The sequence below is a fragment of the Natrix helvetica genome (genome assembly GCF_964273705.1).
Source record: "Natrix helvetica genome assembly, chromosome: 14".
Classification (NCBI taxonomy): Eukaryota; Metazoa; Chordata; class Lepidosauria; order Squamata; family Natricidae; genus Natrix; species Natrix helvetica.
In genome coordinates this window covers 6,886,128-6,906,822 of record NC_138564.1, presented here as the reverse complement: position 1 = coordinate 6,906,822, position 20,695 = coordinate 6,886,128, and the positions used below count along the sequence as shown (strand labels likewise).

Sequence of the window (20,695 nt, the reverse complement as noted above, 5' to 3'; positions counted from 1 at the left end):
ATAGTTACTAATGCTCTAATAATGGCAATCAGGAAAGAAGAGGATGAAAATTTGTTTGGGTAACAGTAAGAAGATGGGTGGGATAGGAGTCTAATAAATAAATAAATGATGAATAAATAAATAAAAAATAAAGGTTCCCCTCGCAGGGGGCGGTGCTCATCTCCGTTTCAAAGCCGAAGAGCCAGCGCTGTCCGAAGACGTCTCTGTGGTCATGTGACCGGCATGACTAAACGCCGATGACGCACGGAAAGCTGTTCCCTTCCCACCAAAGGTGGTCCCTATTTTTCTACTTGCATTTTTCATGTACTTTCGAACTGCTAGGTTGACAGAAGCTGGGACAAGTCACGGGACCTCACTCTATTATGTGGCCCTAGGGATTCGAACTGTCGACTTTTCTGATCGACAAGCTCAGCTTCTTAGCCACTGAGCTACAGCGTCCCTTAAATAAAGAATAAGGGCATCCAATTTAACTCAAGAGTATAGGTGGTTCTCGGCTTACAACCATTCATTTAGTGGTCATTGGACTTTACAACTGGTCTGAAGAAAGTGACTTATGACCGTTTCTCGCACTTACGACCATAGCAACCTCCCCCACAGTCACGTGATCTAAGTTCAGGCACTTGGCAACTGACATGTACTTACGACAGTTGCAGTGTCCCAGGGTCAAGTGTTCCCTTTTAGCGACCTTCTGACCAGCAAAGCCAATGGGGAAGCCAAGATTCACTTAACAACCGAGTTACTAACTTCACAACTGCAGGGATTCACTTAAGAACGGTGGAAAGAAAAGTTGCAAAACGGAACAAAATCGACTTTAAGAACTGTCAACTGCTTAGCCACAGACATTTTGGGCTCAATTCAATTTCAGTTTATTACCATCAGCATAGACCAGAACAAATATAAACAGTAAATATGCAATTTAAAATTCTAGAATAAAATAATAAATAGCACATAAAACCTATGATGAAACCCAGTTTTATTATTTTATTGTAGAATTTGTAATTGTATATTTACTGAGTGTTTTTATTTGTTCTGGTCTATGACGATGGCAATAAACTGAAATTGAACTGAATTGATTCCGAAAGTTAATAAACGGATTGAAGGAAAGGGGCCAATTTTGGTCGTAAGTCGAGGACCACTTGTAATTGGTTGGATGAGGCTTTGTTTTAATTTTTTTTAAATCCTCTCTGGCCCCAAAGAGTGGAAGCAAAATCTTTGATGTGCTGAAATGTTTGGCTAGAGTCGATTTTATTAGTTGATTTTGAATTATAACTACATTCTCTAATCCCCTGGACAATTTTAAATTTTAAATTAATTCTGACTTTTTGGGTATTTTAATTGTTTTAATCTTACTGTGTTGTTTTAACTCATGATTATTTATTTATGTATTGTAAAATGTTTTTGTATATACCTCCTCCTCGTCATTTGTTTGTATATTGAATTGTACGCCGCCCCGAGTCCCTTTGTGGAGAGGGAGCGGCCTATAAATTGAATAAATAAATAAATCAATAATAAATAAATAAATTAGGAACAGGATTTTAAAATTAAGGCTCAACCTCTGTGCTTAACTTTTCTTTTTTTTTAAAAGCTTCTCTTAATTCCGCATCTGGAAACAATATTAATCTGGAGCTGAAGTTTTTTTAAAGTTGTTCGCCAGCTAAACGCAAAAAGAAAAAGAAAACGAGAAAAAAATTGGTAGGCAGATCTTTTAAAAAAGAAAAAACGACTCGTTTTAAAAAAATAAATACAGACCACAAACATTTTGGAAAGGGCGATGACGTTTTTTTTGCTCCTGCGAGAATGGTGAAAAATAATGATTCTTTAGCTACTTAGGGCAGGAAATTCCTAACAAATTGCACATTAAAGTGGCTAGGCCTGCAGGGCCGTTCAAAACAGTCTTTTGTGCCTGCTGGCTGGGACAATTTTACAGAATGGAGCCATGGAGAGAAATCCAGGCAAGGAATCCAGTTGTTGTTTTCTGTATTAATGATGAAGTTGACATGTGTATTAATGGCTGGGCATAATATAAATGAGCTGCTTCTCTAAAACTAGTGGGGAGTTTCTTGGAATAAGTTGCTTAATCTTCTACTCTTGATGTCTAAAAATAAGACACTGTCATTCACAGATGGCTAGATGACTTGCCAGGTCCCTTCCAACTCTGTTAATCTGTTAAAAAGATGTGTCTTTTCAAAATTTTGGAAACTAGGCAGTGGAAGAGGGGAGAAATGGGACATCTTCCAGGAGCCATAGAAGGATAGCAGCTCCATTACAGGAAAGAATCTCTGTTGAAGCAGCAAAAAAAAGAAAGAAAGAAAGATGCATTTTGGATTCATACAATCTAAGACGAAATAAAGATATTAGAATGCAGAAGAAGCAGGTACAAAGGAATCCTTAGGAATCCTATTCACATGGCTAAACTATGCTTGTTAGGGAAAGGACAATTAAATATCAAACACTTTTTAATTTCCCCGTTGCTGGGATGATTATTTTTCGGGGGGAGGGGTCCTTGGTGCTCTCTGAGCTTGATAGATTTTTTGCAAACATTTCATTAGCCAAACTAGGTAAGATCATCACTGCTCTTTATGATGTTACCTAGTTGGATAATAAAACATTTGCAAGAAAATCACCAAGCTCAGAGAGGACCAAGGACACCATAATACTTTCTCCTCCTCCTCATCTTCCTCCACCTCTTCTTCTTCTCTGCCAAACCCCTCTTCCTTCTAATACTGATGTTGTTACTTAGTTGAGGCATGAGATGTCTGCAAGAAAACCACCAAGCTCAGAGAGCACCAAAGACTCCACAATACATCTTCTCCTCCTCTTCTTCTCTGCAAACCCCATTCCTTTCTAACACTGATGTTGTTACCTAGTTGGGTCAGGAAACGTCCGCAAGAAAACCACCAAGCCCAGAGAGCACCAAGCACGCCACAACACTCCTTCTTCCATCCTCATCCTCCTCTTCATCTTCTTCTCCTCTGCAAAACTCACTCCCTTCTAATACTGATGTTGTCACCTAGTTGGGCCATGAAACGTCCACAAGAAAACCACCAGGCTCAGAGAGCACCAAGGACTCCACAGTTCAACCCCGAGCTAACAAATATTATCTTCTATTCAGATGCTGAATGTATCAAAAAACCCTACCAAAAATCTTATCTGAGTTCCTCAGGTCTCAGATAAGGTGGAACACCTTGAGTTATTGGTATAGAGGTCAACATGTGGAACACCTTGAGTCATAGATAAATAGATAGATAGATAGATAGATAGATAGATAGATAGATAGATAGATGGATGGATGGATGGATGGATGGATGGATGGATGGATGGATGGATGGATGGAAGGACGGAGGGACAGGATAGAGATGAGAAAGAAAATGGATGGATGGATATGAGAGAGAGAGAGAGGGAAAGAGTAGATGATAGATTAGATAAGATATATATATATATATATATATATATATATATATATATATATATATATATATATATATATATATATATATATATATATATATATATGCTAGATAGTAGATAGTGATAGATAGAAATAGATAGATACTGTAGAAGATAGATATAGATAAATGATTGATAGAGATATTGATATTTAGATAGATAGATAGATAGATAGATAGATGATAGATAGATAGATAGATAGATAGATAGATAGATAGATAGATAGATAGATAGATAGATGTAGGTAGGTAGGTAGGTAGAAAGATAGATAGGACAGATGGAAAAATAGATAGAGGGATGGAGGGACAGGACAGAGGTGAGAGAGAATGGATGGATGGATGGATATGAGAGAGAGAGAGATGATATAGTAGATAGCGAAGATAGAAATAGATGGATAGAAGATAGATATAGATAAATGATTTACAGAGATATTGAGATAGATAGATAGATAGATAGATAGATAGATAGATAGATAGATAGATAGATAGATAGATAGTAGATAGATAGATAAATAGATAAGATAGATAGATAGATAGATAAGATAGATAAATAGAGAGATAAGATAGATAGATAGATAAATAGAGAGATAAGATAGATAGATAGATAGATAGATAGATAGATAGATAGATAGATAGATAGATAGATAGATAGATAGATAGATAGATAGATAGATAGATAGGACAGACAGACAGAGGGATGGAGGGACAGGACAGAGATGAGAAAGAGAATGGATGGATGAATGGATATTAGAGAGAGATGATAGATAAGACACACACACACACAGAGATAGTAGATAGCGATAGAAATATAGAAGATATAGATAAATGATTGATAGAGATATTGAGATAGATACTGCAGATAGATAGATAGATAGATAGATAGATAGATAGATAGATAGATAGATAGATAGATAGATACTGTAGATAGATAGATAGATAGATAGATAGATAGATAGATAGATAGATAGATAGATAGATAGATAGATAGATAGATAGATAGATAGAAAGAAAGAAAGATATACCAGCATTCCACATAGCAATGTTTAAGAATTTTTCTAGCAAGCAAGAAACACTTCGGCTATGTCTGGCCAAGCTTTATAATTGGACGAAAATATTTGACAACTACTCACACATGCAGCAACAGCAGTTGCCACTCATTTGGAAGAGATAAGCAGAGGGAACAGACTCTGCCAGGATGCCAGCACAATCACACAAGCACACTGAAACACGTCTCGGGAGGCATTCGGGTGCGGGGGAGGGGAGGGAGGAAAGGAAAGCTGGTGATGGGACCAATCAGAAAGATCACCCGAGAGACAGAGAGGGAGCTGCACTTCAGAGGCTGGTAGGAGACAGATGGCCTTTATGGTACTCTGGCAGCATCTCCTATTTGTGGATTACTCTCGTTCAAGATGTCAGCCGGCAGAAGCCAAGAGCAGAAAACCCTCTTTAAAAACCATTTATTAGACAAGACAAGAGGAAGAGTGCCAAAGGCCCTGGGAAAGAAGACGCCGCTCTGAAATTTCAAGAGAATTTCGCTCAGGTGACCTACAAGGGATCCTTGGCTCCTTCAAAAGATCTACAGTATCTTCTTATTGCTGGATTCCCCCTTTTTCCACCCTGCATTCTTCCTTTGCATCCAACCTGAGAAAGAGGACAGAGGTTTCTTCTCCTTCCAGCTAAAGGGTGCAAGGAAAGCCTTATGATGTTCTTTAATTGCATCAGGAAACATCTGCAGGAAAGCCACCAAACTCAGAGAGAGCCAAGGACCCCACATTCCTCCTCCTCCTCCTCTCCCTTCTAACACTGAAGATGTTACCTAGTTGGGTTATGAAACATCTGCAAAGAAACACCCAAGCTATGAGAGCACCAAGGACCCCACATTCCCCCTCCTCCTCTCCCTTCTAACACTGAAGATGTTACCGAGTTGGGTCATGAAACATCTGCAAAGAAACACCCAAGCTAAGAGAGCATCAAGGACGCCACATTCCCCCTCCTCCTCTCCCTTCTAACTCTGAAGATGTTACCTAGTTGGGTCGTGAAACATCTGCAAAGAAACACCCAAGGTAAGAGAGCATCAAGGATGCCACATTCCCCCTCCTCCTCTCCCTTCTAACACTGAAGATGTTGCCTAGTTGGGTCATGAAACATCTGCAAAGAAACACCCAAGCTAAGAGAGCACCAAGGACCCCACATTCCCCCTCCTCCTCTCCCTTCTAACACTGAAGATGTTGCCTAGTTGGGTCATGAAACATCTGCAAAGAAACACCCAAGCTAAGAGAGCACCAAGGACCCTACAGTTCAACCCCAAGCTGCCAACGTTCTCTTCCATCAAAATTCTCCTGGAACCAGCCAATCATTTTTTTCTAGCTCTGTGTGACATTAACAAACCACGAACACTTGAGTTCTCTCAAGCATCGGCAGGAGAAAGTGAGCTCTATCCAAGTTGATCCTCCACAACGGAGGTTTCAAGTGCACAACGGAGATTCAGGAGACGAATGCAATCATCTACTTGTCAAGTGCGGTGACCTTGAAAAGCATTTGTGTAGACGGCCATGTTCCAAGAGCATCAATGGAAAATATTTTAGTTTTTTCTCAAAAATGGGGGGGGGGGGAAAACAAACAAGAGACAATTCCAGGTCAACAGAACACAAGTACAGCTTAGCCACTCTTGACAAGGAAGGAATGTGAGTTGAATGATGAAAGATTGTGAGAGATCTGGAGAGAGAAAAAAAACCCTTAATTTTGAGGTCAGGAGGCGCAGTTAGAAGCATCAAAAAGGTCTAACAAGAATTAAATACTTTTCTACTATCCAGTCCCCTAATCCTCTTTGTTGCTCTTCTCTGCACTCTTTCTAGAGTCTCCGCATCTTTTCTACATCGTGGTGACCAAAACTGAATGCAGTATTCCAAGGGTGGCCTTACCAAGGCATTATAAAATGGCATTAACCCTTCACGTGATCTTGATTCTCTCCCTCTGTTTGTGCAGCCTAGAACTGTGTTGGCTTTTTTGGCAACTGCTGCACACGGCTGGCTCCTATTTAAATGGTTGTCCACTAGGATACTAAGCTCCCTCTCTAGTTACTACTATTGATCCAGGTAATGCCTGTATTATACCTGTGCATTTGGTTTTTCTTGCCTAAATATAGAACCTGACTTTTTTCACCATTCAATTTCATTTTGTTAGATAGCGCCCAATGTTCAAACCTGTCAGGATTCTTCCGTAACTTGAGCCTATTCTCTGGAGCAGGGGTCCCCAATGTTTTGGACTTCAGGGACCAGTAAATTCAGAATGTTAAATCCCGTGGACCAGTCATATGATCTGCCTATTGACTGGTTGGCTGGGTGTGGCTAGGTGGGCACGTGAATAGGTGGGCATGGCCAACTTGATGTCACTCACATCGAGGGGTGCCTCGACAGCCTCTACTCTCCCATCCTCTCCCAGCAACTCCTCCCCTGCCCGCCCGGGCCCCTTTAGGGCTCCAACAGGAAGCAGTTACTGGAGCTAAGCAGCCACCGTGGGAAAGAGTTGGCAAAACAGCTCAGTTCAAATTGGATCTGGCCGAGAAGGAGGCTCAGCAGAAGCACCTCACTGAGGACTAGGAGCATAGGCTTTCCAAGCAGAGGGAAGACCTGCGGGAGTGCAAGGCCAGGTGGCAGAGCCTGGAGGCTCAGTGGGCTGAGTTGGTCAGCCAGTTCCAGGCCATGATGCAGTCCCACTGGAACGAGGCCCTCCGGCTCTTGGCCACCAGCGGCTCTTCCCTCCAGCCTTCGTCCAAAGCCCCCCACCAGGAGGCTGAAGCAGACCCCAAGTCGGAATTTCTGCCACCCTCTGACCCCCACAAAAAGACCCCAAAGGGGGAGACTCTCTGCAGCAACACAAGCGTTCATTGCACGTATCCGTCCCAGGGGACGTAGTTTGAGGACCCCCGATTGAGTGCAATATAAAAAATGCAAATGATTTTTCTGCAGACCATCAAAATTTTCTCGCAGATCGGCAGTGGTCCACGGACCACCAGTTGGTGACCACTGGACTAGATGACCTCTGAGTTCCCTCCCAGCCCTATGATCAGTGGTGAAATCTATTTTTTTTTACTACCGGTTCTGGTGGGCATGGCTTGGTGGGGGTCATGTGACTGGGTGGGCGTGGCTATGTAGACATGTAACTGGGGGATCAAAGGACAAACTCACTTTAACAATGTCCTGCTGGAACAGGGTTGGACTAGATGACCTCCAGATCTCTTCCAGCCCTGGATTAAGCTGCATCTAGTGCCAGGTTTGTAGTCCTTCCTCCCTCTCTCCCTCCCTCCTTCTTTCTTTTTCTTCCTTCCTTTCTTCATTGCACGTATCCATCCCAGGGGCCGTAGTTTGAGGATCCCTGATTTACTGCAGTATAAAAAATGCAAATAATTTTTCTGCAGACCACCAACATTTTCTCACGGACCACCAGTTGGTGACCGCTGCTCTGGAGTGTTGGCTATTCCTGCCAGCCTGGTATTGTCCACAAATCTGACCAGTTCCCCATCTCTAAGAAATACTTTTATTATTTAAAACAGATAAACCAAGCACCAGTCACAGGCTAAGTGCCAGCTTGCAGGCATTTCATTACGAAACATATGCACGGGGGAAGATACCTCCTGGAATGGCAAAGGGGAAAGATCCATAAATATTTCAGAGTTTCAAATGGATGCTTTGCAGCCATATACAGATGATCCGCCCCAAGGCTGGAGGGAACCCAATCGAAAAACGCCCGGGAGCACAAAAACAGAGACAGCGTTTTCCTGTAAAACTTTAATTGGGAAACTGACGCTGTATATAATCTGTAGGCGTTCCCTCCGAGCTGTCGTTAAATAAATAAATAAAAATCAACCGTCATCAAAAGTGCTGCTTGGTTCAATTAACACATGGTGGTCTATGCCAGACCATGGCATCGAAGGAAATGGCCCGGAGCCGTAAACGCAGTGAGGGCAACACCTGGCAATGCAGTCCGAAGCCCCCAAAATCCTAAATGGATTTGAAAGCTGCAGATCTCAAAGACCCCTTTGTGCACAAGCGAATAAATACAGGGGGGGATGGTTTTGGGTTGGGACAGGGCATGAGGACTCATTTTAAGATGAGCTGTGGTGGGGCAGTGGTTAGTAGAGTGCAGAACTGCAAGCTACTTCTGCTGATCTCCGGCTGCCGGCAGCTTGGCAGTTCGAATCTCACCAGGCTCAAGGTTGACTCAGCCTTCTGTCCTTCCGAGGTGGGTAAAATGAGAACCCAGATTGTTGGGGGCAAGAGGCTGACTCTTGTCTGTCCTTCCTTCCTTCCTTCCTTCCTTCCTTCCTTCCTTCCTTCCTTCCTTCCTTCCTTCCTTCCTTCCTTCCTTCCTTCCTTCCTTCCATAACTCTGCCCACTGCCAGGAGTTCGATCCTGACCGGCTCAAGGTTGACTCAGCCTTCCATCCTTCCGAGGTGGGTAAAAGGAGGACCCAGATTGTTGGGGGCAAGAGGCTGACTCTGTAAACCGCTTAGAGGGGGCGGGAAAGCACTGTGAAGCGGTATATAAGTCTAAGTGCTATTGCTATTGTCTTTTCTTCTTTCTTTCTTTCCTTCCTTCCTTCCTTCCTTCCTTCCTTCCTTCCTTCCTTCCTTCCTTCCTTCCTTCCTTCCTGTTTGATCCTGACCATCTCAAGTGTGATTCAGCCTTCCGAGGTCAGTAAAATGAGGACCCAGATTTTGGGGGGCGATATACTGACTCTGTATCCCCTTAGAGAGGCACTGTAAAGCACTGTGAAGCGGTCTGTAAGTCTAAGTGCTATTGCTATTCCTTCCTTCCTTCCTTCCTTCCTTCCTTCCTTCCTTCCTTCCTTCCTTCCTTCCTTCCTTCCTTCCTTCTATCCTACCCACCCATTCATGATGGCTTAGTGGTTAGAATGCAGTATTGTAGGCTGACTCTGCCCACAGCCAGCAGTTCGAGCCTGACTGTCTCAAGGTTGACTCAGCCTTGCATCCTTCCGAGGTCTGTAAAATGAGGACCCAGATTGTTGGGGGACAAGAGGCTGACTCTGTAAACCACTTAGAGATGGCTGGAAAGGACCATGAAGCGGTATATAAGTCTAAAAGCTATTGCTAGTACTGTTTGCTAAGATGGGAAACCAACTGAGGCAAAGAAGCTTCCCTAACAAGCAGCTTTCCAAAACCCCGTCCTTTTTCTCTACCAAGTCGCTTGACGGAAAGTTTCTGCTTGAATTCGTCACGCAAGGCAACGTTAAGTCTGTCTACCCAGAAGTAGTTTCCACGGGCTTCAATTGGTCTCCGTGCGAGATAAGGGAGAAGAAAACTACTCAACTGCATTCTCCCTGATTCTCACGTTTTAAATCTCACAAGGAACCATTTCTGTTCTGGTGGAGAAGATTGGAGAGGCTGCTGTCCAGCAGAGACGGCATCCCCATGAGTTTTGCTGAGCATCAAGGGCCATTTTACCAATGGTTAGAGAATTTGAAAAAAAAAAGGAAATTGGAAATAAAAGAAGACGACCACAAGATGAATAGAAAATACATTAAGACAGATATATATAAATCTTTCCATTCCCCACCATCTTGTCAGAGCTGAAGAAGCTTCTTGGATGAGAAGCGCAACGTCTTCAAAGAAAGGAAAAATCCCAAGAAATCCCAGTTGCCTCTTGGAAAAGCACCTTCGGGGACAACTATGACCGGCATGGCTGAGAATCTCCATAGACAACCAGCAAGCACAAAACTTGGCAAGGGTTTGGCTTCCCCATGTCCTCCTTCCAGAGGCCTTGGGAAGCCGTGGCTTCCGCCATCGCCGTGGCGCTAGGGAATTCTGGGATTTGCAGTCCCAAGGCATCCCGAGTCAGCGAAGGGATCTTATCTGCCACTCAAAAGGGAAGATCCACAAGCCGGATCTGCTCACTGAACAAAGACCCTGGCGCAAAAAACTCGCGATAAGCTATTTTCACCCACAGATTAGGAATAAGCGTTCAAAGCACGTTCTGTTTTTTCTTGCCCTGCCTCTGTTTTGCAAGGACCTGCCCACCGCCAGTCTATCTGCGGTGGGTTCGTTCTGCAGGGGGTTTGGCTGGGCATCCGCCAACCAACCAGAATTTTTTCTTTTTTACTCAACAGCACACGTTGATTAGGCAGGTGGGAACCGATGCTAAATCAGCAGGAAAAAAAAAAGGCGGTCTTGCTGAACCAGAAAGCGGCCGCAAACTGTGTCAGGGGACTGACTGACCACAGATATTATGCTGATAGCTGAAGATGCTGAAACTTACAAACTTCCTGTTTCAGACTTCTAATGCTCGCATGCAACGCCAGGCGGGAAATGCAAGCATCAAGAGGCATCAGTTTTGACAAGATGGATACCAGGCAATATACTCACTGCGTGTTCTTCAAACACATCAGAGTCCCCCCCCACTCTCTCTCCTGTCTCTTTTTCTTTCTCTTTTTCTTTCTCTCTTCCTCTCTCTCTCTTTCTCTTTTCTTTCTCTCTCTCTCTCTTTCTCGTTCTTTCACTCTCTCCCTCTTTCTCTTTCTTTCTCTCTTTCTCTTTTTCACTTTCTTTCTCTTTTTCTTTCTATCTCCCTCTTTTTCTTTCTCCCTCTCCCTCTTTTTTCTTTCTCTCTCTTTTTCTTTCTCTCTCCCTCTTTTTCTTTCTCCCTCTTCCTCTTTTTTCTTTCTCTCTTTTTCTTTCTCTCTGTCTCTTTTTCTTTCTCCCTCCCTTTTTTCTTTCTCTCTTTTTCTTTCTCTCTGTCTCTTTTTCTTTCTCTCTTTCTCTTTTTCTTTCTCTCTCTCTTTTCTCTCTTTCTCTTTTTCTTTCTCTCTCTCTCTCCCTCGTTCTCTTTCTTTGTCTCTTTTTCTTTCTCTGTTTCTTTCTCTCTGTTTCTCTTTTTCCTTCTCTCTCTTTCTTTTCTTCTTTTCTTTCTCTCCCCCCCCCCCCGTCTCTTGTTCATGGGGCCATTCCTTTTTTTTTTCCTTTTTAAACCCTGGAGTTGTGGGGCTCCATCATCGGAGTTTTTTAAACAAAGAGATCGGACAGTCATTTCTCCAGTATGGTATAGGGTTGCCTGCTTGGGCAGGGGGTTGGACTAGAAGACCTCCGAGGCCCCTTCCGACTCTGCTGTTCGATGTTCTTCTCCTTTCTCACCTCCTCTGGTCAAAATGAAGTTGTTGAGAATGCAACCAAGGAAAGAAACCCTTGGGACAGGGAATAGGATGGGATCGCTGCCTTGAGGTTTTCCAAAGTAGATTGTGACGAGCGAAGCCAGGAGAACATGTTAAGTTTATGTAAATCAATAGCATCCAATTACGTTCTCGTAAACAAAGCAAGGAGGGGAAATGCCGTGTTTTCCTTTGTGACAGCAACGCAAACCTCAAACTCGGCTCTTTGGAAACCAAGACAACCAAATCTGGCGCTCTCTCTGTGTGTGTGTGCGTATTTGTGTGTATTGTGTGTGTGTGTGCACACACATATGTGCATGTTCACTGATGGCTTTGAGGATGAGTGAAAATTGATGGGACATTTGATTGTAATTAAAAGCAGGGACTGCGGCTTAATTGGAAGCAGAAGGAGGAGTGGGCATTTCGCAAGCAAATTTAAGGGAACCGTAAAAAGCTAAAAAATATGTTTTTATGAGACACGCACACTCGCTGGGTGACTTGCCTAAATGCAGGAGGTACACACCCCGGTGCCATCAGGCCTCCAAGCTGCTGCGTTTCATTTCGTTTTTCGTTTTTGCCCTGTGCCCAGCGCTGGTAAGGATTTTGCAGGATCTCAGGAACATTGAGGGAGGGCTGATAACTTGAAAGCAATTACTGAGTAATCAAAAGTTGACATCCTGGTGTGCTCTCCTTCCTTTTTTAAAAAAAACTTAGATTAACAGAGTTGGAAGGGACCTTGTAGGTCATCTAGTCCAACCCGCTGCCCAAGCAGCAGACCCCACACCATTTCTGACAGATGGCAGTCCGGTCTCTTCTTGAAAGCCTCCAGGGATGAAGCTCCCACAACTTCCGAAGGCAACTTCTGTTCCATGGGTTGATTGTTCTCACTGTCAGGAAATTTCTCCTTATTTCCAGGTTGAATCTCTTCTTGTTTCCATCCATTGTTTCTCATCTTGCTTTTGGGTGCTTTGGAAAATAAGATCAGATTAACAGAGTTGGAAGGGACCGTGGAGGTCATCTAACCCAACCCCCTGCACAAGCAGGAGACCTTACACCATTTATGACACATGGCAGTCCAATGTCTTCCTGAAAGCTTCCAGTGATGAAGCTCCCACAACTTCTGAAGGCAACTTCTGTTCCATGGGTTGATTGTTCTCACTGTCAGGAAATGTCTCCTTATTTCCAGGTTGAATCTCTCCTTGATTAGTTTCCATCCATTATTCCTTGTCTGGCCTTCAGGTGCTTTGGAGAATAGCTGGATCCCCTCCTCTCTGTGACAGCCCATCAAATATTGGAAGACTGCTCTCCTGTCTCCCGTGGTCCTTCTCTTCATTAGATTAGCCATGCCCAGTTCCTGCAAGCATTCATCGTATGTTTTAGCCTCCAGTCTCCTAATCATCCTAGTTGCTCTTCTCTGCACTTTTTCTAGAGTCTCAACATCTTTTTTATAGTGCGGTGATCAAAACTGGATGCAGTACTCTAAGTGTGGTCTTACTAGGGCTTTACAGAGTGGTATTAGTACCTCCCTTGATTGTATCCCTCTGTTAATGCAATTTAGGATTGCATTCTTTCTAAATAATCTATTGCAACTATATGAAGTTACGACAGTACTGAAAAAAAATAGACCTAGGATCGTTTTTACCACTTATGATCATTACATCATCCCCATGGTTACATGATTAAAATTCAGACACTTGGAAACTGACTCATATTTATGACGGTTTGCACTGTCCCAGGGTCACATGGTCAACCTTTTGCAAACAAGCAAAGTCAACGGGGATGCCAGATTCGCTTAACAACGGTGTGGCCAGCTTAATAACTGCAGTGATTCACTTGTGAACTATGGCCAGCGAGGTCGCAGAACGGGACAAAACTCATTTAACAGCTGTCTTGTCCAGCAACAGAAATGTTGGGGGCTCAACTGTGGTCCTAAGTCGAGGAATTATCTGTACTTTGATACCTCCAAGCCTGCCATCTTCAATTTCCTTCGTTGGAAACATTTCTTTTTTAAAAAAAGATGTTATTTTCACCATAGCTCCTCCGGAGTACTTGGCTTTCGGCATAAATTAATGGGGAAATATGTTTGTGTTGGTTTCCGTAGGCTAAGAAAAACTGGTAGGAAGTAACAGCCTGGAAGGAAATTTATGCACTAAAGTTGATATATCACACCGGTGCCATCCGCTGGCCCAGCCTCCAGATTTATGCTGTTATCTCCACTTGGCTGTTTATTTATTTAGAATACTATTTGGGGACCAAATATAGCAGAAGGATACAACTCTTTGGTAGATTTTGTTCCAACAGACATCCACAGTCAACATGGTATAACTAAATCTATAGCTGTGCTACTAGAAACCAGGGATAGGATTAGTGGTGAAATTCAAGTTTTTTTGCTACCGGTTCGGTGGGCATGGCTTGGTGGGCGTGGCAGGGGAAGGATACTGCAAAATCCCCATTCGTCTGTGTTTTGTGGCCTGCAGAGCTGGCAGGGGATTCGGACAGTGAGGAGGTTGGGGAGGAACATGGGTCAGTCCTGGAGTCTGGGAAAGGCTCTGAGGAGGGCTCTGTGTCAGAGGCAGAGACGGGGCCAGAGCCATATGCCAATTATCAGCTGCCTTCAGAGTCAGAGATCAGTGGGGCAGAAGAACAGCTGGAGCCTGTTCCTGATGAGTTGCCAGGCGAAGGGAACAGCTAAGGAATAAGGGCCGACTCGGGAGTAAGGCACAGGTGGACAGTGAATGGCCCCTCCCATAGGGAATAAAGAGGGGCAAAAGGGGAGTGGAGTTTGCAGGAGACAATTAGTTCGATTCATTCGGGTGAAGATCTGTTCCTGACTTCTGGCCAAGGAATTGCTGCTACAGCATGGCGTTTTGAAGATATCGGCCTGGCAGCTCTCCAAGCCTGATAAAGGTTCTGTCATTGTGAAATCTCTTGAAAAAACTGTTTGCTGGGACTTAATACTTTATTTACAGTCACAGACCAAAACACGACCACTACAAAAGAGACACAGCAGCCAGTCACCAAAAGCCCAACTAAGGGAGGTTACAGCTCTCTCCTCTAAAGGTCACAGCTCTCAAGAAAAACCTGGAAACCTGAGAGGTGATGTACGAGGAGACATCCCCAAGGCAATGCACAAACAATGCTGGGACTTTGCTGGAGAGGAATTCCTTTTAATCTTAAATAAAAGGGGTTTTATCGGGACGAAGAGTCGGCCTTGTGCTTTTTGGGAAGCCTGGGTCAAAACACTCTGTCTGTTCCCTCTTTGATATTTTGCTTATTTTGTCTTGTTTGCGATTCTTTCCACTTACGCTATACTGTTTGCAGTGTTAGAGGAATGCGATTCAGTATAAATATAATGCATTTAAAAGATTTTGGAAGGGGTGAAGATGGTTTGGTGGGTAGCTTTGCCAGGAGAGGAGAAGTCCAGTGAAATATAAAAGCATCTGTGAAACAATTCTACAGACCCCTTGGTATTTTTCTCGCACCTTTCGCCTTGTGGAACAGGAAGGCAAACCAATCATATTGAAAGTGCACACAGGAGGTGCAAGACACTAAAACTATCTACTCGGTTCTATATTTGGCCTCCTGGCTGTTTCACTTCAGAAAAAAAAAAGATTATTAAAAAAAGCTCACAGCACCCAAGACGCCTACAAGAGTAGCCACCCAAATCGCAGAGGCGATATTTTAATAGCGCAAATAAAAGTCGTTGCAAGCGTCTGTGTTTTAAAGGTCTCCTCCCCAAGCCAGGGGCTCACAAGCATAAAAGCATAGAGTAAGGAAGGCAGAATAACAGAGTTGGAAGGGACCTTGGAGGTCTTCTAGTCCAACCCCTATACTTTTTCAGACAGGTGGCTGTCCAGTCTCTTCTTCAAAACCTCCACAATGTCTGGAGGCAAGTCGTTCCACTGGTTAATGGTTCTAACTGTTAGGAATTCCTTTCTCTAGTTCTACTTTGGTGCTGTCCTTGATCAGTTTCCGCCTGTTGCTTCTTGTATTGTTCTCCGGTGCTTTGGAGAATAGGTTGCTCCCTTCTTCTTTATGGCAACCTTCTTTATGGCACACTGGCCGGTGTGCATGCTCACGCCGGAGAAAGGGAAGACCAGCTCTTCCAGTTTCCATCAGTGCCGCACACACGAAGGCCAGCTGACTGTTGCGCGCGCATGCGCACCAGAAACCCGGAAGAGGAACAGGCAATGAGGCCCGTGCCAGGCGACATGGCTCTGCATGCCACTTCCAGGATGCCTGCCAGAGGTTCGCACATCACAGGCTTAGATATTGGAAGACTGCTATTATTTTATCCCTAGTCCTTTTTTTGTCATCAAACTAGTCCAATCTTCTGCTCAAGTAGAAGACTCTATACAAAAGAAGGAAGGAAGGAAAGAAGGAAGGAAGGAAAGAAGGAAGGGAAGGAAGAAAAGAAGGAAGGAAGGAAGGAAAGAAGGAAGGAAAGAAGGAAGAGAAGAAAGAAAGGAAAGAAGAAAGAGAAGAAAGGAAGGAAAGAAGGAAGGAAAGGATGGAAAGAAGGAAGGAAAGAAGGAAGGAAGGAAGGATGGAAGGAAGAAGGAAGGAAAGAAGGAAGGGAAGGAAGGAAGGAGGAAGGAAGGAAGAAGGAAGGAAAGAAAGAAGGAAAGAAGGAAGGAAGGAAGGAAAAAAGAAAGGAAGGAAGGAAAGAAGGAAGGAAGGAAGGAAGGAAAGAAAGAAAGAAGGAAGGAAGGAAGGAAGGAAGAGAAGAAAGAAAGGAAAGAAGAAAGAGAAGAAAGGAAGGAAAGAAGGAAGGAAAGGATGGAAAGAAGGAAGGAAAGAAGGAAGGAAGGAAGGAAGGAAGGAAAGAAGGATGGAAGGAAGAAGGAAGGAAAGAAGGAAAGGAAGAAAGGAAAGAAGGAAGAAAGGAAGGAAGGAAAAAAGGAAGGAAAGAAGGAAGAGAAGAAAGGAAGAAAGAAGAGAAGGAAAGAAGAAAGGAAAGAAGGAAGGAAGGAAGGAAAGAAGGAAGGGAAGGAAGGAAGGAGGAAGGAAGGAAGAAGGAAGGAAAGAAAGAAGGAAAGAAGGAAGGAAGGAAGGAAAAAAGGAAGGAAGGAAAGAAGGAAGGAAGGAAGGAAAGAAAGAAAGAAGGAAGGAAGGAAGGAAGGAAGGAAGGAAGGAAGGAGATTATAATGAGAGTGAGAGAGAGTCTCAGAGAAGTCCTGCCTTAGCACTTGGCCACCACAAGTGCCCCCCCCCCGGACATGAGTGACGTTGAGCTGCCCACGCCCCCTGCCCACCCCCATCACCCAAGTCAAACCCAACCCTGATGCAGCCCTCAATGAAATGAACTTTGACACCCCTGACGTAGCCTTACAAGCTATTTACCAAGCCAGAGGAACAGCCCATCAAGTGAGCAAAATACAGTGAAAAGCAGAACATGTCTCCATTTTCCTTCTCAGGCCGCACAATGATTTCCCCCAGGCCACATTGAGGGACGCATGAACTCAAAACCCTCCCTCGTTGGGAGGTCTCCAAAAATCACGGCCGGCTGGAGTTGATCTTTGCAAGACCCAGCAATTAAAAAAAGAAACAAAATCTTAGAACTTTGGCAGCTTTGAGATAAACAACCCGGCCCTCGTATGCATCATGTGTTGTTGAGCTGATCACAAGGAAAGGCCTTGAACGCCCAATCAAACGTCTGCTCGGTGATTTATTAGGACCAGGGCAAAAGTCTTTCTCCCCCTCCCCCCCCCCAAAAATAAGGAATGGATGCCAAAACCAAATAGTTCCCCCCCCTTCCCCGTTTGTTAGCAGAAGTCCGAGATAAGAAAAAACTTGACTCTATAATTAAAGCTGATAAGAAGCCGAGAAGGGGTCTTTTTTTCCAAATAGTTTACAAATAGTTTACAAATAGAGGGAGGGAGGGAGATGCTCCCCGCAAGCCGAAAACGCAATTTGTAGATTTCAACGGATAGTCAAAGCAAGGCAAAATGTTGCTAAGTTACCATTTCCTGTGGCTCTAGTTAGTCCAGGAAGTCCTCGACTTATAAACAGTTCATTTAGGGGCTGCTCGAAGTTACTGTTGTGGCCCGCCAGTGAAGCTGGTGGCAGATTCGGACTATGAGGAGGTTGGGGAGGAACATGGGCCAGTCCTGGAGTCTGGGGAAGGCTCTGAGGAGGGCTCTGTGTCGGAGGCAGAGAGGGGGCCAGGGCCGTATGCCAGTTATCAGCTGCCTTCAGAGTCAGACATCAGTGAGGCAGATGAACAGCTGGAGCCTGTTCCCAGTGTGCGCATGCACAGAGTTGCCAGACGAAGGGAACAGCTAAGGAACAGGGGTTGACTTGGGAGTAAGGCCACAGGTGGATGGTGAATGGCCCCTCCCAGAGGAAATAAAAGCAGAGCAAAAGGGGAGGGGGCTTTTGCAGGAAGCAATTTGTTAATTCCTTCGTTAGTTCGTTTCAGGAGTGTGAAGATCTGTCCGTGAATCTCAGAGACTCTGTGCCCTGTCTTTCCTTCCACAGCCCCTCATTTGGAAAATATTGACATGGCAGCTTTCCAAGATAGATAAGGTCTGTGGTCATAAATACTCCTTTGAAAGACTGTTTGCCAGGCCTTGGCTGAATGTGAATGAGAGGAATTCATATTTGTCTAATAAAAGGGTTTTTTGTCAGGACCAGGAATCTGCTTCGTGCTTTTTGGGGAAGCCGAGGTCAGAACAGTTACAACAGCACTGGAAAAAGCAACTTATGACAAGTTTTTGACACTTACCACCATTGCAGCATCCCCGTGGTCGCATGATCAGAATTCATACACAACTTACTCACATTTATGACAGTTGCAGAGTCCCGGGGTCGTGTGATTTCCCCTTTTGCGACTTTCTGACGAGCAACGTCAAGGGAGAAACCAGATTACACTTAAGAACCGTGTGACTAACTTATCAACTGCAGTTTTTTTCAGTGCTGTTGTAACTTTGAGCGGCCACTAAATGACCTGTTGTAAGTCGAGGGTTACCTATATACATTTCTCTCCTGATTACGACTCTCAGATTAGGCGTAGAGCATCTACAATGTGCTACCGAAGGAGTGGTGCGGTGGCCTAGAGGTGGAGCTCTCGCCTCATAATCAGGAGGCTGTGAGTTTGATCCTAGGTAGAGGCAGATCTCTCTCTCTCTCTCTGGGCACCGTGAGAATATATCTGCTGAACAAAACTCCGCATTGGTGACAAGAATGGCATCTGGCCAGTAAACACTCTGCTAGCTCAATTCAGTTGCCCAGACTCCACCCTGCAAGGGATTATGGGGTTGTTAAAATAAGATAATGATGATCTACAATGTGTTACCGAAGCAACAAAATAGTTTGCTTTCTTCAAATCCAAAGAATCCTATCTGCTGAACAAAACTCCGCATTGGCGACACGAATGGCATCTGGCCAGTAAACACTCTGCTAGCTCAATTCAGTTGCCCAGACTCCACCCTGCAAAGGATTATGTGGTTGTTAAAATAAGAGAATGATGATCTACAACAGAGGTTCTCAACCTGTAGGTCGCGACCCCTTTGGGGGTCGAGGGGTCCCCTAAGACCATCAGAAAATTGCAAAATTACAGCTATGAAACAGCAATGAAAATAATTTTATGGTTGGGGGTCACCACAACATGAGGAACTGTATTAAAGGGTCGCGGCATTTGGGAAGATTGAGACCCACTGATCTACAATGTGCTACCGAAGCATCCAATACGTCTATTAGTACAGAAGAGTTTGCTTTCTTCAACTCCAAAGAATCCTATAATATTACATCTATCCGTGAGCTCGGGATCAACACTTAGAAAACGTACATATATTAAACGAGACAATTAAACGAGTGGGAAGGCGCAAAAAAACAACAACCCCATTTTCTTATCCGTATTCCCTCGTTTAGAGAGCATGTTTCACATTCGCTCCTCGGAAGAGAAGTGTAATAAACATGAGTGGGAGAATTTATCTTCCCAAACCTATTTTTAGGACGCTGCTTCTCGTCAGAGCCCGAGAAAATGCAACAGATGGCCCATCTCTTTTTCCAGTCGAGGAACAACACAAGCAACGTAGAAGACGCGCAAAATGACTTACCGAATAACCTTTTCCTGACAACGACTGAGCAGAGCTCTGTGGAAAAAAGAGAAAATTGATGTTAAGTCGTAAAAAATAGTTGCAAAGAATGCTTTTTAAAAAGGAGGTCTTTGGCCGATGGGTAAACAGGTGGTCCTTAACTTATAGCCACAACTGAGCCCGAAATTTATGCTGGTAGGTGAGTTTTGCCCTATTTTATGACCTTTCTTGCCACCACTGTTAAGTGAATTCCTGCAGTTGTTAAAGGTAATAACATGGTTGTTAAGTGAACCTGGCATCACAATAGACTAGACTAGACTAGACTAGAATATAGGATAGACAGTATAGAGTAGAGTAGAGTAGAGTTGTAGATAGAATAGAATAAGAGTCGAGTAGAGTCAAGTAGAGTAGGATAGAATAGAATAGAAGTAGGAGTAGGAATAGAATAGAATGGAATGGAAGATAGTCAGAATAGAATAGTAGTAGAATAGAGTAGAGTAGGGTAGAATATAATAGAATAGGGGTAAGAATAGAATGGAATGGAATGGAATAGAATAGAAAATATGGAATGGAGAACAGAATGAAATGGAATGGAATGGAATAGAATATATGATAGACAGTATAGAATAGAGTAGGGTAGGGTAGAATAGAGTAGAATAGGAGTAGGGGTAAGAATAGAATGGAATGGAATAGAAAATATGGAATGGAGAACAGAATGAAATGGAATAGAATAGAATATAATATATGATAGACAGTATAGAATAGAGTAGAGTAGGGTAGGGTAGAATAGAATAGAATAGAATAGGGGTAAGGGTAAGAATGGAATGGAATAGAATAAAAAATATGGAATGGAGAACAGAATGAAATGGAATAGAATAAAACATATGATAGACAGTATAGAATAGAGTAGGGTAAGGTAGGTAGAGTAGAGTAGAGTAGAGTAGAGTGGAGTGGAGTGGAGTGGAATGGAGTGGAGTGGAATGGAATGGAATAGAATAGAATAGAATGGAATAGATCAGATCAGAGGACACTGCAACCATCATAAATATA

The 20,695-nt window shown here is 43.7% G+C and overlaps 1 protein-coding gene across 11 annotated transcripts in view; it reads right to left on the bottom strand.

Annotated features, from left to right (window-relative positions):
- Window positions 1-20,695, bottom strand: part of FBRSL1 (fibrosin like 1) — a 554,269-nt gene that overhangs the window by 294,525 nt on the left and 239,049 nt on the right. For all 11 annotated transcript variants that reach the window (XM_081966852.1, XM_081966855.1, XM_081966858.1 and 8 more), the window contains one exon: window positions 19,667-19,702. In XM_081966852.1, the coding sequence (XP_081822978.1) occupies window positions 19,667-19,702 (36 nt within the window). The remainder of the gene's footprint in view (window positions 1-19,666; window positions 19,703-20,695) is intronic.